Below are 17,089 nucleotides of genomic sequence, written 5' to 3' on the forward strand. Positions count from 1 at the left end.
CTCTTTAGACATATTATCTCCAAATTTGATTAGTATTTTACTGTTTTTTTTTTTTTTCAAAATCTAATGTATCCAATTTGTAAATCCCAAAAACTTATTTATCACTTTACTCTGAAGCCAAAAAATCTATTTCTATTAATATATAATAAGAGAATAGTAGTAGGTTCAGTGCTTGACAAGTGTATAGGTTGATTGATCAACAAGTGTCTTATTTAAATAATTGACAAGTGTCTTACTAATTCAAAATACAAACATAAAATATAATAAATAATAAATATAAACAAAAAGCAAGCAACACAGCAACTTCTTCACGCAACTCTCACCTGCAAAGCTGCAAAAGTAATAGAAGTAGATTTGTAAATCCAAATCAGATGCATGTTGAGCGCGTTTTTTCCTTTTTAGGATTAAAATTTGAACTTGCATTGAAACCAGAGCAAGAGTAAACAAATTTCAAATCAGGATTTTAAAAATCAAATCTTTCCTTGATTCTCTCTCTCTCTTCTTTCTCGCGCTCTCTCTCGGATTTGTTTTTTCTATCATCTTCTTCGTCTGTATCGAGGAAGCTATCGAGCAGTGGTAGAAAGTATTGATTAAGTGAGAGTGTTAAAACAAACGAAGAAAATGAGAGCAAGATCTGAGAGAAGAGGAGGCAGACAAAGAGAATCGAGCTTCAGGAGCAGAGGCGAAGAGAACTTTCACAGTGGAAAAGAAGCTCTCATGCCAATGTCAAATATGGTTACTGCGGTATGTGTTTCTTCTACTGCTGTTCGGTCATCGTTCTCTTTTACTATGTTATTCTTATTTAGAAGGCTCAACCAATTTGGATATAACTATTTAGGTTTCTTTTTTCCTGACCGTTGTCGATTTCAGATGCACTAAATCTTGCTGCTATCAGCCAAGAGGCAGCAGTTCGGTAGCAAAGTGGTGACGCCAGAAAGCTAACCGGTGGATATTCACCGTTGGAGATGGGAGAGAAGAATGGTGATGGATATCTTGCCATTGAAGATGTTATCGGCTGTGAGGCAAAGGTAAGCGCTTTTTTTTTTTTAATTTCAAAATAAATAACTACCGTATTTTTTTCTAATCTTCTTCTGTTTTTATTTCAAAACATTTGTTTCCCTTCTTTTAGTTTGTTTCGTGTGTGTGTTTTTGGGTTTAGGTTAGATCAAAGCAAGAGCTCTTTGCAGAGGCAAGCCACTAGAGAAGTATATCTATGTCTTTTTCTTATTTCTTATGCTGATGGGATATAATGCACTGTTATTTCTTCACCTAAAATTTTATTTTGACTTTTTAAAGCTTATTTGCTTCATTTTATCTTTTCGTTTTAATTTAATTGTTGTTTTTGTTCTGAGAACGTTGCATATGGTTATGTTGTTTGCTTGCTTTATTAGTTGGTTAAACTATAAATTGTAGATCTAGCATCATATGGTTATGTTACCTTAGCTTCCTGATAATTGTGGTTAACGGATTATAGTTGTGTCCTACTTATTGATGGAGGGAAAGAACTTTTAAGATTTTCAATTAAAAGATAAAAGAACTTCTCAATGTGTGGAAGAAAGATGCTCTTTTTATTCTGTGTTTTGCGTTTTCTATCTACATGGTCGTTTTTTGTGCGAGGAAGAGATTCTTTTAGGATTTATGAGTGAATTTTGCACATGGATGATTTGAATAAACTGTGAACTATAATCTTGCAATCGTTGGGGTTTTGACCACTTCCTTTTTTGTGTATTTTGTGTATCTCTATCTGTAATTTCGTGATCACATGATTCTATTATCATTATTAAAATGATTCACTTTGAGCTTCTCATTAATAGAATAGGAAAAGTAAAGCTTGATGTACTATTAGATTTTCAAGTAAAGAAAAACCTATTGGTAGAGAGAATATTGGAGAAAAGATATTATTTGACATTGAAACTTTGTTTGTTGAAGAGATTGCTTTTGTGGTAAGTTCATTACTTTTTTAGATCCAACAATGTGTGAGCTTCTTTTTCAATATTTGAATATTGATATATAAAAAATTCATTTTATCATTGTACAATTTCTGTAGGACGCAAATACTCAGATGTTGCATATTCAATTAGTAGAAAGTGTTTCTTGGAAAGATCTAGCATTTTTTAAGTTCTTCCATTTCTTCATGCAGAACATATTGGTGATATATCGAAAGGACTGAAGGCATATCGCAAGATTATTTTTAAAGAGGTATTATTCAAATTTTCTTCTGAACTATGGATGTTGAAAGGGTTAGACTGATATTCATTATTATCTTTATTTAAGATTAGATGTATTCGATAAAGATAATTGCACTATAATTCACTCTTCAAAAGTGAGGATCACAAAGTGGTACTTCCGCGTACTCTCAAAAAAAAGTATCCAAGAAACACACTTACCTTAAAGTATTTTTTTATTTCCTCTGCACTGGACCACTTCAGTTTATGAATGTAAACATGTAATAGCTGAATCTTAATTTAAAAGAATTAAAAAAACTCAAACTACAAGTATGCATATGCAGTGAATTAATTATTCTTTTATCTTTAAATATGCATTATTTAATTAATTTCATTCAAAGAATATACACAGATAGTGATCAATAGTGAATTGCTTTATATTATGGCATTTTCAAAGAATTAGCTATTAATAAATTTTTTGCAAAGTTACCATTACAAATAAATCATTCCAATAGGCAATAATATTGATGTTTCTTAAGGTCCTTTAATGATTTGCTTTAATAAGCATTCCATACTTTGTTTGCTCTTAGCGTAATTCTAAAATTATTATTGAGAAGTTTGACTAAAGGAAACACATACACGTTTCTGTTGTTCAATCTGGAATTTTGATTTAATAGATTACTTAGATTTATACATGGTAGGGTCATGTGGGAACTTCATCATGATTCGGAAAAGGCTATCTTTATTTGAGCAAGTGATTTAGTGTGTTTGTTGCTGTTTACTGTTTTTGTTGTTGGCAGTAGTCGCATCTCCAAACATGTTCTTGACATGAAGAAGTCAGTATTTTGGCTTGGTTGTGAAGAAGAACTTACGACAGTGATGAAAGGAAGCTCCATGGAAGAAGGAGAAGAGGGCGGCGATGATGGAAACTGATGGAAACTCAGCTAACGCCTGTCCAGTCAAATGCAATTGAATATAAATCATATAAAAAGCTCCCCATAGTATTGTACCCAAACAGAGGTATTATTCTATAACAGAGGTACTCTTAATTATTCTATTTATTTAGGTTTGATGCATGTAATCAGCAGCCCTTATTTTATAACATATAGAGAATAAATAATTTTCTATCAGCCATCGGTGACTGTTGATGCAGCTGCAAGGAGAAAGAATAGTGCCACGGTGAGTGGTGTTACGACCGTCACTAAAGAAGGAGCAGTTGGCAACAAGTTGAAACACCGGTCAAAAGAATGGAGAGTTCTGAGATCCTGTCATCCGCAGTGTGGGTAACTTTTCTTTTTTAAAAGTAGAAATTTATTTTTATTTTTCTTTCTTTTAAAAAAACGTTACAGAAAATACCATTAGGGTTCGAGATTCAAGCAGAGAGAAATCTATAACTATAACAATTTGACAATTGTATAGATTTTTTTTCACTCATTTTGTAAAACAAATAATTTTTTCCCTTTTTTTAACTTCAGAATGGGATATTGATTATGTGATGGTGCTCAATCAAGTCCTTCAAAATGATTTTTGCAGCTTATGAGTGCTCTTCCAATACTCTCATTATCCTCCAACATAAGTCTATTGTAGTTAAGGTTTCACTTTATCAGTTTGAGACACTATTTGTTCTGTTTTTTTTTTTTTTTCTTTATCTGACATTGCATATCTGAGTTTGATGTGATGATATTGGGTTATTGTCAAGGTATTTTCTTTACTTTTCATGTGAGTTGTTCTTCTTTCAGAGACTAATTTTTTTCTTTTGCAACCAATATGCATATATTGACTTTGATTGCTTCAGTAGTGCAACTATACTTAACTCTAGGCATTGATTCATATTTTGACTGTGATAATTTGAGATTCTAGCATTATGAAGTGTTAAAAATGCATGAATTAGAGTATGTATTATAAGACATATATTCTTATACTGTTATACAGTGTCATGATTTATTTGTCCTTAGAAAATTGGTTTTATTTTTGTGTAATATGTTTGGGATATTAGTGTACTTTTTTTTCATGGATAACTTTTTATAACTTGGAAGTTGAAATTGTCATTCTAAGAAATAGTTGCCAATATTGAACCTAGCTGTAAGTGATGGCATGCAGAAAAATTATTAAGAAATCAAATTCAATTTTAAAATACATTTCTCAAAATTTACAATTGAGGGATTAATTTCATGTTCCTTTAAAAATTGAAATGAAAAATTCGGTAATAAACTTTATGTAAAAAAATCATCCAATTAAATATTCATTACCAAGATTTAAAGGGATACCTGACTTTATTATTAGCTTTTTACTTCTGCCAAGATAGCTATTTTTATTTGTGATTCTTTAGTGTGTGGTTTTAAAATTATGAAGTGTAGAGTATGGAGGAGGGCAGCAGTTTAAGGGTCATTTGTTTTACGACGAAGGGTTTTAGTGTGAATCACTTTTTGTAGGTAAGTTTAAGTTTCACCAGTTCTGTTTAATTTTTAAAGGTTAGTTTTTAGGACTTGCTTTTTGGCTTTGCTCATTTTGGTTTTTTCTGGCGTTTTGTTCCAATTAAAGGATTAGTTTGTGTATATGGAATGTTCACTGTTTTTTATTCATATTTTCTAAAAGGATTTATTATGTTATTCTTCACCATTCAGGAATTAGGTTGAATAAGTTTTGTAGGTTGGGAATTCATAGTTATGCATGTGTCTGATGTAGATTAGATGAAATATTGTGTTTCTTTTTTGTTTCACCTTTTGTTTATGTATTTTTGGTATCTTAAACATGTATTGTGGAAGCATTTTTATGAGGTGACACTTTGTTTGATATCGATTTTTATTGGTTTAAAGTTGATTGAGTTAAGTTATTGTAGCATATTAGGGATTGGTAATTGATCTGTAAATTTAATAATATTTAATGTCTATGACCAATTTGAGTCTAAGAAAATAATCTCACTTCATATTATAAGCATTAGAACTAATAATATTGTCATAGATAATTGGGTATTAGGTAAGAAAGATGTTATATTTTTGCTCCATTTACGTTCAATTTTGAAATTGGGGTTACTATCTTTTATTGCGATTATTGAACTTAATTTTAATACTTTTAAATAGTTATCTTGGATGTGTCTGCATGTTTTAGCTACCCATAAACCTTTTGAGCTTGATTTTCACATGTCTTGCAGTTTTCTTTATTGGTGGTAAATAAAAAGATTCTACTAGCTGTATTGTATTATCGGTTGTTATTTAATTTTATTGTTTTCGTCTATATTGGCTGAATTGATTATGCTGCACAAGTGTATAACTCATAACTTTTAGACAATTAAATACCATTATATTTATCATTAATTTTTGTTCTTTTTTAGATCTATATTTCAATTTGTGCCTTTTCTTTGTGGTATATTGATCTTTTGTAACAAAAATGATTTTATTGAAATGGTAGTTTATTTAAAACTGCTGTGAACATTTTTTAGATCTTCTTAGGATTTATTTATTGTTGCTTTGTCTTTTTAATAGGCAAAAAATTGACATATTCACGTGGGTGGTTGAAATAATTTTGGATAGAAAAATTATAAAGGCAAGTTGTTGTTTTATTAAAATTGATATTCACGTGGGTGAAATTTTACTACCAGTTATTCTTTTATTTAGATTTGTTAATAATTTTTTTATAATTCCTATTCTTTACAAATTCTTTACAAAAAAGTAAATTGTTCAACTTGCAAAAAGTTTATTTTTTGTACACTCATGATAGAATGTTTAGACTTTATAAGATGCATTACTTATTTTGATTTATCACTACTCGATATTTGCAAGTTCTGTTATCTATTTTTTCTATCTATCACCATACCATTTTCATAAGGGTAGTTGTCATATTTCTTCAAAGTTCCAGATAGTCGTTCAATTTTAAATGGAAAGCATATTCATATCATAAGATAAATAATTATTTTTGTGATATTTTCAGTTACATTGGATCTGAGCAACCTCCGGTGAAGTATCTAGAGCTAAGCAACAATGGAGAATTTAAAAATATGAATGTTACCGAGTTTCCAAGTTATTGAAGTGGGTGTCATACATTGTTATTGTGCTTTCTTTTCTTTTTTAGTTTTTATTCAAAATATGAGAATTCAAAGCATTGTGGTATTAGAATGTGTAACATTTTTTAGGATTCTTCTTTTCTCAATATTTTTATGTTCAAATATCTTATGTGAAACTAAATAAACCCTTTTTAAATAAGAAAAAAAATCATATTTGTGCCATTTAAGTTGGCATTTCATTTTAATATCAAATGGTTGAATCAAATAAATATCAATTTAAATATGCGATTGAGAAAGACTATATATTGAAGTGAACTGATAAATTTATAAAACAGCAAACCAAAAAATTTGATTTGTTGCATTGTGTTTTGAGAAGGTATTAGTCTTTAAAAGATGATATCTCAATTTTATTATTTTCTGATACAGATGAATTGTTTTATATTATGAAATAGAGCAATTGAAAAGAAATGTCTATTTTACATAAGAATTTGTCTCTTTTATGTTATGTTATTTTATCATCTTTTTCATAAAATTGACACTCCTATATTAAGTTTCTCTTTGCCTATGACTTTAGACTCTAGCTGAGTAATTTTACTTCTTTATCATGTTCTAAAATAATTAACATAAATCACATTCATAGATCGTCAATCTAATTAATATAATAACTTAAAATTTTATTGAAGATCACTTAACATCAAATAAATAACGGTCCCGCTACGTTACCAACAGTATATTTGCTAACTTCTGCTAACTATTATTTATAACTGTATTTTATGGAAGTATCTTTATGGATGTGTCTAATAAAAATGTCTTTTTATGGTTGTGTTTTATAGAAGTGTCTTTATAGATATATTTTCTGGATGTGTCTTTATATATGTATTTAAAATATAATAATTAATTATTGTTGGCAATAAGTTGGCAAATAATATGTTGGTACCCTATACTTTTCCAATAAATAATGTGACTATGCTCCTATTTTATATAGATATTTTTTTAAGATGGTACAAATGGTAAGTGTTTCTCATGTGGTATTAATTAAAGGATAAAATTTTAAGATTTTATTTTTAAAAAATAAAAACTATTTTAGGTTGGTAAAATAAATAAATAATTATATCTCATTTAACTCACAAAATACTTACCATATAATAATAATAAAAAATATTAACTATCAAATAGGTAAAAACTCAAAATATATTTTTTAAGTAAAAATCCTTTGTTGAATAATTAAACAAATAAATAAAATTTATTGTCTTAACTTATTATGGTAAATAACAAATCAAATATATTTTTTATTTTATTCAAAATTTAGGTGGTGGAGGATATATTACAATAAAAAACAAGATATATTTACGAATTTATTAGTAATAAATATTAAAAAAAATAATTTAAATGATTAATTTTTGTTATTTTTAATATATATACATCTTTATAATAAATACTATTTTGACACCAGTATTTTCTTAACAATTATACATATATTTTCTTTGTTTTGTTAATTAAAAATAATTTAACTATGTGATTAATTAATTATAAATATATTGTTGTACAGGTATAAAAAATATTTAGTATATAAGTAATATTTTTTATGTATTTGTATTTTAATTAATATAATTATTTTTCTTTCATCATTAAAATAGAAACCTCTTTAAAATGATATTCAATTTATTATATTTGTTGTTTGTGTGATTAGAATATAAACTATTTTGATTAAAGTTTTACTTTTTTTAGATAGTATAGCAGGAACTATGTAACCATATTTATTTAAATACTCAAACACAGACTTTTATATTTAAGTGAAGTTTACTAATATAAACTAAAAATAACAAAATTATTTTAACTTTTATAAGTATAGAATAAAATAGTTTTGTACACTACATAATAAATTTTTATATATGAAAACTTTTTTTAAGTTAAAAATAATAACTATTAATATTAATAGTTTAGTATCAATAAATTTTTATAATAAAATAATATTTGTCCCGGGCGTAGCCCGGGTTTTACACTAGTGTTTAGAAAAGGTAGTAGATCCCTCTTCTCCTGTTCTCAGCAATCAGCTCATTTTTTCTTGAGCATTGTTGGATGTCATTAAAACGACGTCGTTGGGTGAGCTTGTGAAGGTGGAAGAAGAAGATGTCGCAACAACAACAGCAGAACAGCAACATACCAGTGAGCGAGGTTTTCTGGACTCTCGCTGATAAAGCCGACAAGAAGTTCTCCAACATCAGAGACTTGCCTTATTACCAGCGCTCTAGGTTCCCTTCTTCCTCCCTTTTTCCTTTTTCAATTAATTTTTTGTTTTGTTGGTTCCCCCAAGAATTAGGGAATTCGTGAATTGAAATAAGTTTGTTGGTTGATTTTAAGTCTTTTGGTGCACAGTGAATGACAATTATCAATTGGATTAATTGTTGTGTCATAGTGAAGAATTCTTTGCTGATTCATTTGAGAATAGGGCTTTCAATTTTGTGTAATTTAGGACAATAAGTACTGTGTAGGTTGTTCTGTGGTTTATTTATATCATTTGGTTTAACAGAAAAATGTTCAGTAGAACTGAGTGTTGGGTGGCAAAGGTGCCAAAGGGTGAAACAAACATAAGGTTAGTGTGGTTGAAACGAGTATGCATGGATGAGTTGTCATAAGCAATTGAATAGAATAAGGAACGAGGACATGATAGAGAAAGTTAGAGTGGCGCCTATTGTTGAGAAGATGGTGGAATCTTGTCTTAGGTGGTTTGGAGCTGTGGGGAAAAGACGACGAAGCAAGGTTGATCAAATAGAAGATAGACAAGTGGTTTGAGGGGAAAAAGGAGACCTAAAAAGTCTCTGAATGAGGTGGTCAAGAGAGATTAAGTATAAATGACTTTATTGCAAACATGCAAACATAATAATTAATAAATGATAGGATACAATAACATCATTTGATCCATGTAGTTGATCTCAACCTAATGAGATAAGTCTTTGTTGTTTATTTTTTTTTGGCTTATACTAACAAATGATGATGGAAATTGGGTTACTTTTAATGTTCTGATGAGGAATTGTTTTGAGGAATGATGTGAGGATTAATCATTGAAGGTAAGGGACTTCTAAGTTCGGAAGTCTAAAATTGGATGGAGTAGTATGGTGTATGGAGTGGAATGGCTAAAGCTAACTAAACCATGTTAGGAAGTGACTCTAAAAGGGACTATCTAGTATTCTAGTTTGCAGTATGCAAAGCAATATTGAAAGGATACTTATGGGTTCACCTTTACTAGACAAACCCTTCTTATAGCCTCGTTTGAGATATGATACATACTTTTATAAGGTGTTGAAGGTGTACGAATAATTGTCAAAGATTCAGGTTAATGGTATAAAGTAAGGAGATTGACCCATCAGTGAACTAAGCCTTACATTTAGCATATTATAGGGTGTATTTTGTGCAGCACTGCTGCAAGGATTCTTTTATTTAGATTAGTTTTGGGAGTTGATACTGGTGTAGTTTATTAAGTTATTTAGTTTTTTGGCATATAAAGCAATAATTATTAATATTTTACTCTAGTTTAATGGTTAAAAATAAGAATGGCATTAATTTTGCTCAACAAGGAAGAATTATTTTTACTCATTAGAGAATAAAACTTAAATTTAGTGAAGTTTGAGACAATCTATTCTGGGTAGTTAATATTTTGCTGCTTTGATTATTACATTGCTAAATGACAATGGTGTAGATTAATAATTTTAGTAAGTTTTCCTGCAAAGAATTAAATATTGACAGGTCAGTTATTGGTATTGGTTGATCTATGAATTATGAAAGCGAGATTTCTGTGAATGTAACTTTGTTGTAGGCATGATACATACTTTTATAAGGTGTTCAAGGTGTACACACAATTGTGGAAGTTTCAACAGGAGAACCGGCAGAAGCTGGTAGAAGCAGGGCTAAAAAGATGGGAGATTGGTGACATTGCATCTCGCATTGGACAGCTATATTTTGGGCAGTATATGCGCACAAGTGAGGCGAATTATCTATCAGAGTCATACATATTCTATGAAGCCATATTGACGAGGGAGTATTTTAAGGAGGGGCTGTTTCAAGATGTGAATATTGCAAACAAACAATTGAGGTTTCTTGCACGGTTCCTGATGGTGTGTTTGGTCTTAAACCGAAGGGAAATGGTGCAGCAATTGGTTAATCAGCTTAAAGTATTAGTAGATGAATGCAAGAGGACATTCCAGGTTTATATATGCTAATTTTTGTCGCATTTTCTTGTAGCATTTTGAATTTCTGATTTGTTGAATAATGTTAAGCATCTCCAAAAAACAAAACTGTTGCTGTCTAGAATATAAATGATACATCTTTACATTTTTGACAATTGACAGTTCACTTAAAACATAATCTACATGCCATAATTGACTATGATAAAAAGGTACCGCATTTAAAAATTGTGTTTAGCCATTCATGTTTTGGTAATTGTGTGTGAAGGGGTTGATTGTTCATGAAAACTATCCGCAGTGTGCGTGCGCATGAGACAGAGTGAGAGGAAGAGAAGGGGAGAGTGAGTACACGAGTGTAAATTATGTTGTTCCAAGTTTCAAGGACCGGCACAGCTATTAAGAGATTAATTTGGACTTGCCCCTCAAGAAACACCGATTTGTTAAAAGTGGATAATGAACAGGTCAATTTGATCTTGTGCAGAAATTCAATTTAATTTTGAAGGATGGGACTATTAAGGATTAAAACTGTAATGTCTTGATCAAACATGCATTGATATGAATCAACTATTCTTGAAGCATAAGTAATTCATTGAAGGCTTACATATCTAATATTGATGAATTTCTGATGTATTCTGCATTTTGAGTATAATGAAGCTGATAGACAACAAAGTAGGGTTTTGTATCGAGGCATGACATGGTGCTGTCCAGAATATGTTATGATAGAATATCATTTTTGGAAATGACCTTCATATACTTTGACTACAGGAAAGTGACTTTAAAGAATGGAAGCTGGTGCTTCAAGAAATAGTCAAATTTTTAAAAGCTGACACAGCTTTTATCAATATCAGACCCTTGAGATACAGTCTAGTTTTGGACCCTCATCCAGATACTTTACCACATGTTGCTGCAGCTATCACAAAACGAAGTTTAAAATTAAGAGATGCTGTCTTAAGTAGTTTCCATCCAAATGAGGTAAGTACCAGGATTACTTTTGCTTCTTACCTCATATAGTCATATTCCAGGGTAAAATTCATATAACCAATTTAGGTATTACTGCTAAAAGGATGTTTGCTATAATGGAATAATATTTCATTATTGATATAAATGTTATTTCCGAACAGGTTAAGTTTTCAGATATTACTCTCGACACTTTTCGGATGCTTCAATGCCTGGAGTGGGAACCTAGTGGCTCATTTTACCAGTCTACTGGTTCAAAACTTGGTCAGAATGGAGCCACTGGGGCTAGTCGTATTAGTTACTCCCAAGAAATTGCTGATCCTACCTTACCTGCAAATCCACGGAAAGCTGTGTTATACCGTCCATCATTAACCCATTTTGTAGCTGTAAGTATGAAACAATATATTTTACTTTTTCTTTCCTTTAAATAGTTTTCCAAGAGCCCATTATCCACTAATCTTTGGATCAAATTGGGTTTGATTTCATGCTAAAGTTTATGGGATTTAATTGATTTTATGGTGATTCCTAAGCAAAGCATATGTGAAATTCATGAAGCCATCTCATGTCTACTATTTCACTGTGTTACCTAATGATAACTTTCTACAGAGTAAGCCTCAATGATAAGATTGATGTCTTGTGGCCTACAGGTTATAGGTTCAAATCCTAGGAATAGCCTCTCCCCTTGTTGGGTTAACACTGCCTAAATCTATTCTCCCCAGAACACCACTGGATGTTTGTCTTTTGCAATGGGCAGTGGGACGCTGTTTTTTACTTAACAATGACCACTCAAATGAAAGAGAGAGAGAGAGAGAGAGAAGAGGATATTTTAAAAGCTTCAAATTGGAGCGTCCATTCTATGTAAAATGTATTTTTGACTTCACTCCTCTACAACTTGAAGGAAAAATGGTTCTTAATTATCAGTTCAAAATTATAGCGAGTATTTATTTCATTATCGTTTTTCCTTTCAATGGTTAGGTTCTTGCCACAATTTGTGAGGAGCTTCCTTCTGATGGTATTCTCCTTGTATACTTGTCGGCTTCAGGTTAGTTATCCTCTATAAACTAGTAATATAGCCATGTAAACTCTATTAGTTGAATTGATTGAGAGGAATGTGAACTCTATTTTCTACATCAAATGCAGGATCTTGCACTGCTGCAAAGAATGAATCTGGTTGTATACCCCTTGGTCCTCGCGGAGATGGAGGTACACTTTTTCTTTCAATCTTGTATTGCTTGCTGCATATTATTTTCTGCACTTTCCAGAGCTCCTTTAATGGGTTCATAGCCCTTTCAAGTGACAGTGCTCATTGTCCATCCTCTCACCTGATAATCCTTTTTCTTATTGGGTGGAGTTGTCAGCTACATCAGATGCTATTGTGTGAAGAAAAGCCCTTATATTTAATTCTTACACTGGACCAAAATCCATTAAATGAACTTATTTTAATGGATATTTTAGTAGAGTAATATTTAACTGTCTGGAAAACAGCACAAAAATATAATAATAATGGAGAACACTAGAATGTGATGCTGCTGCTAATAAAGAAAGAGAATAATGAATAGTAACATGACCTTTAAGGTTGTTCATGGGTAGTGGATCATCATGAACCTTTACAATTTGAACTGTGAAGTGTATTATCTCTAACTTGTCTACAATTAGTACCTTCTGTAAATTGTTTTAAGTCATTCTCACTGTCAAATTTTCTGAAATAGGTCCAAGCAAGATGAAGATTTAACATTTATTATGGTCATAGGTATATATTGAAAAGCTCTTGTAATATGTTAATGATTCTCTCTCGCCCATCAATTTGTATAACGATGATAGAATGCTTACATTAGACATAGTTCTGTTGGAACTCCAGATTACTTCAACTTGATCATCCCTTTCCAGGACCAAACTGTGTATACCCATCTGACTTTCTACCATTTACAAGAAGACCACTTCTTCTGGTCATCGATAATGATAACAGCAAAGCATTTAAGGCAAGCCCACCTTTTTTTTTAATATCACAATTTTATTTTATTTTTAAATAATAATGTTGTTTCTTCGATTTATTGCCATTGTCTATAGTAGTTTATAAATGCTTGCTTTTCCGATTGAGCTAATAATTTGGAGGGAAGTAATGTTGCTGCAATAGCGTACTTGTTAATGGAAATATTGAGCGTAAATGTTAACTATTGTATCCATTTTTCTCGGAAATTTAAGTATGCTGGGCAGCCAAGATTGAATTAGAATGATTCGACCTCCCAAAGGGTTGTATGTACATAAAATCTATCTATTTTGAACTAGATTTTATTTCAACATTTTGCATAATGGAAAATACTGTTGGAATTCTTGACGTAATCACAACTAGTATTTTCCGTCTTTAAATTCTTTGGCCTTACTGATTACTTTAGAGCATTTAAAAAAAGTAGGCAATTGATAATGTGCAGGTTATATCCGGAGCCGAAAAGGGAGAATCGATTGCTATGCTCCTTTCTCCAAGCTGTTCACCTTCAATTGCATCTGATTCTTCCTCTCATATTTCAAATGGTAGTATATTCACCATGTTTCTTACCGCTCCCCTGCAAGCTTTCTGTCTGCTGCTAGGATTTTCAGGCACTGATATTGATTTGGTCCGTTCTAAGCAACTGTTTTCCTTAAACATCTTTTATTTTCTGGGATCCAGAAATTTCTATCCTTGGTCCCTCATCAACTTAAATTTAATTTCAGGACAAATATAACAATGCTGAAATGCTGCTCTCATCTTCATTAAACAACTGGGGAGCTGTGTTGGCGACCACGGACACACTCAATCCTGTATGGGGACAGGTTTTAGGTGATCCCTTTATAAGGAGAATTCTTTTAAGGTAAAACTTCTCTCTTCATTAATGTTCCTATCCCCAACTTGAGTAAGGTTCTTCTGAAATGCTTCATGTCATGGGGGTTCGGCTATATTTTTATGTTGGTTGTCGAAGACCTAACACAACCCTCCTCCTTTATTCGGGCTTGGGACCGGCTATGTACTGCAAGTGTAACATAGGCGGAGTTGTTCTTCTGAAATGCTTGAGAAGTAAAAATCCTCAGGCTGAATTTATAAATACATAAGACAATAACATTCCCTAATTATAGGAAACAAAAAAAAGGAGGACAAAAAAGTATCAGGGTCAAAACAAATCATATGCTAAATATAATTAGAATAAACCGAGGATGTTAGCCTTTAAACAGGAGATAATTCAAATATACAGTTACGTTCAATATATCTGAAACATATTCCTTTGTGAAATACTAAGAATGTTACCCAGATATTATGGAACATACTTTCTTTTGCTTCTCTTGACAAGCTCATGTTTGCTTTGATTGACTAATCAAGCCAACCTTTTCATCTCCGATTTGGTACAGATTCATGTTTTGTGAAGCAGTATTGACCTTGTACACTCCAGCTCAAGACAAAAGTGAGTTCCTTCCGACATGTGTCCCTTCTCTTCCAACGCCTGTCCTGCCACCAAATTATTCCTATCAGAATGTAATTCTGCAACTCGCCGGAATTTTCGGTGCAACTAAGTATTTCGTCTTCTCAGAGGATGATCTTGCTGACAAAACACAAACAAACCTGGAGTTGTAGACTCTTGTGAAGATAAGCGAAAGCTTTACTTCAACAGCTTAGTGTATACTGTTTCTTTGTATAGTAGAAATCAAAAAGTGAATCTCTATTCTTGTTTGGCCGTGCGATTTCCTAGAACTTGAGTACAATATTGGTGTTGAAACAGTTTTTGAGCATGAAACAAATTATGTTGTGCTTTTGAGTTTTTACAAGCAAACACTTTATTTGTGTTGCAATTCGTTGTCGTTAAATGGCCAGCACGTGAACAAGAAAGTCAAGAAGTTTGATAGGGCTATCCCTAGGAACTATCATTTCTTGTAGCATAGTATTTATGATAATAAACACGTTGGGAGGTTCGAATCACACTTTATGACGAAGAATGATAAGGATTATTATAATTTATTATTTTTTGCTATTAATTAGTTATCAATATTTAAAAGTATAGGATAAAGAATGTTGTTGGATTATAAGATTAAAGAAATTAGATTAAAGGAATTAAGTTGATGGTTAAGGAAACGTTATAAACAATAAATTCTGTTGATGACTTAATATTTCTTTTTATGTGTGTAATAATTTATTGGTTAAAGATAAATCTAATTAAATTGAAAAATATTTTGAAAACAAAGAAATATAATAAAAATATAAATAATATAATTAAAATTTGAACATATAAGTTAACATAAAAATATATAAAATAACAAAAATGTTATGTGTACATAAAAAAAATTAGTATCTAATTAGTTATTATGTATAAGTATATATTATTTAAATTTGTATATTTTATATTTTAACATATAATTTATATCACTAACTAATTTAGTGGTTAAATTTTTTGATATTTAATTTATCCTACTATGCAACTAATCTTTCAATCCTTATTCCTAACTTTTACATTTGCCGATTGATTTTCATATTTTCTAGTGAACACTAAAATTAGGTGAAAATGCATATGAAGTTGATAGTTAGGGATGACAACATTATTCGAACTCGGAGTATCCACTCCTCCCTTATCTATTCGGGTTCACTTGTTCCAGTGTGGAGCAGGTTTTTAGCAGGGTGGGTCTTGAGTGGGGCGGAATGGGATCAGATTTAGGTAATGCTTGCTCTGATATATATAAAATAATTAATAAAATGATTAATAATATTATATCATATTTAAGTTTTTAATTAATTTGTATTATATATGTGATAATGGTTATATAAATTTTGAAATTTTATTTTATTTGTTGGATTTTAATAATTATAGGGATAGGTACCCACGAAAACGAGTTAGAGTTCAATTTTTTACTACCCGCGAGTAGGAGAGTTCTATCCGGGTTATTGTAGGGTAGGATGGCATCGGATATAGCAAAAACCTGTCTCTACCGCCCGATTGCCACCCCTATTAATAGCTGACAATGGTTAGACAATTTGACATATTTAACTAAATTATCAGAGTGAACACCCAACTCGGTCCCTGTCCATTCCAAATTAGGACAAGGCGACCCTTGTCTAAAAAAGACACCCATGCCGGTTCCTGTCCCTCCCTAAAATGAGTCATCGCGGCCCCTCCGTCGTATCCCTTAACCAAAGTTGACGAAAAAATCTTATGTGGTAGTTACTGATGCTGATGTGGACGTTTGTTCACAGTGAAATGCCAAGTTGGATTAAGAAAAATAAATAGGGATCAATTTGTCCCCATGCCTCCTTCAAAAACGACATTTTTTTTTGTTAAAGAAGAACTAAAACCTAATTTGGATGGTCCTCTGCATTCCTAACCTCTCCACACTCACTCGTATTCGATACAATAAGAGACAAATCCTAGGGTACCATGATTGGGAGTGGAGTATATTGCTCATCCTCGAACTTGCAAATTGGAGGTGATAATTCAAATTGCAGCATAAACTTTAGTGAGAGTGTTCGAGCTCAAAGGAAGAAGAGATGGGTCTCCCAAAGTGCTATTGCGGGTCTCATGCTATTCTATTCATGTCTGAGACCGAAAATAAGACAGGTTATTCTTTCGTTTCCCTTACCTCGAGGTATGTTCATGGTATTAATGTTTTAGTTGGTTTAATTCTGTATTTACTATTAGTCTCACAAAATTAATTCAAAGTATAGACTGCAGAAGCTCATTGCTCATTTTTTGCATGGCTAGATGATTATATTTCTTCGTTTAATGAGTATGATGTGAAGACAATCTCAAAGGGGATATTGTCGCAGAAGCAGA

General features: G+C 31.4%; 1 protein-coding gene and 1 long non-coding RNA gene across 5 annotated transcripts; both read left to right on the plus strand.

The window, feature by feature from the left end:
• The first annotated feature begins 354 nt into the window (after positions 1 to 354).
• LOC110263876 (uncharacterized) lies at positions 355 to 6,265 on the plus strand. 4 transcript variants are annotated; one of them, XR_015900187.1, is made up of 7 exons: positions 355 to 744; positions 871 to 1,028; positions 1,160 to 1,205; positions 2,141 to 2,199; positions 2,966 to 3,185; positions 3,297 to 3,444; positions 6,093 to 6,265. It is a non-coding gene; the product is annotated as an uncharacterized LOC110263876 (long non-coding RNA). The 4 variants fall into 4 exon arrangements; XR_015900186.1 differs by having other exon boundaries at positions 3,297 to 3,448; positions 6,093 to 6,148; XR_015900185.1 differs by lacking the exon at positions 6,093 to 6,265 and having other exon boundaries at positions 3,297 to 3,597.
• A 1,897-nt stretch (positions 6,266 to 8,162) lies between these two features.
• On the plus strand, positions 8,163 to 15,119 carry LOC107618210 (signal transducer, putative (DUF3550/UPF0682)). Its single transcript, XM_016320206.3, has 10 exons — positions 8,163 to 8,417; positions 9,980 to 10,367; positions 11,112 to 11,318; positions 11,468 to 11,689; positions 12,279 to 12,345; positions 12,444 to 12,506; positions 13,191 to 13,282; positions 13,733 to 13,915; positions 14,013 to 14,149; positions 14,682 to 15,119. Exons 1-10 carry the CDS (start codon positions 8,296 to 8,298, stop codon positions 14,902 to 14,904), a joined length of 1,704 nt encoding a protein of 567 aa, XP_016175692.1. The 5' UTR covers positions 8,163 to 8,295; the 3' UTR covers positions 14,905 to 15,119.
• Positions 15,120 to 17,089: the final 1,970 nt, after the last annotated feature.

This window comes from Arachis ipaensis, chromosome B9 (genome assembly GCF_059453495.1).
Source record: "Arachis ipaensis isolate K30076 ecotype BB chromosome B9, ASM5945349v1, whole genome shotgun sequence".
Taxonomy (NCBI): Eukaryota; Viridiplantae; Streptophyta; class Magnoliopsida; order Fabales; family Fabaceae; genus Arachis; species Arachis ipaensis.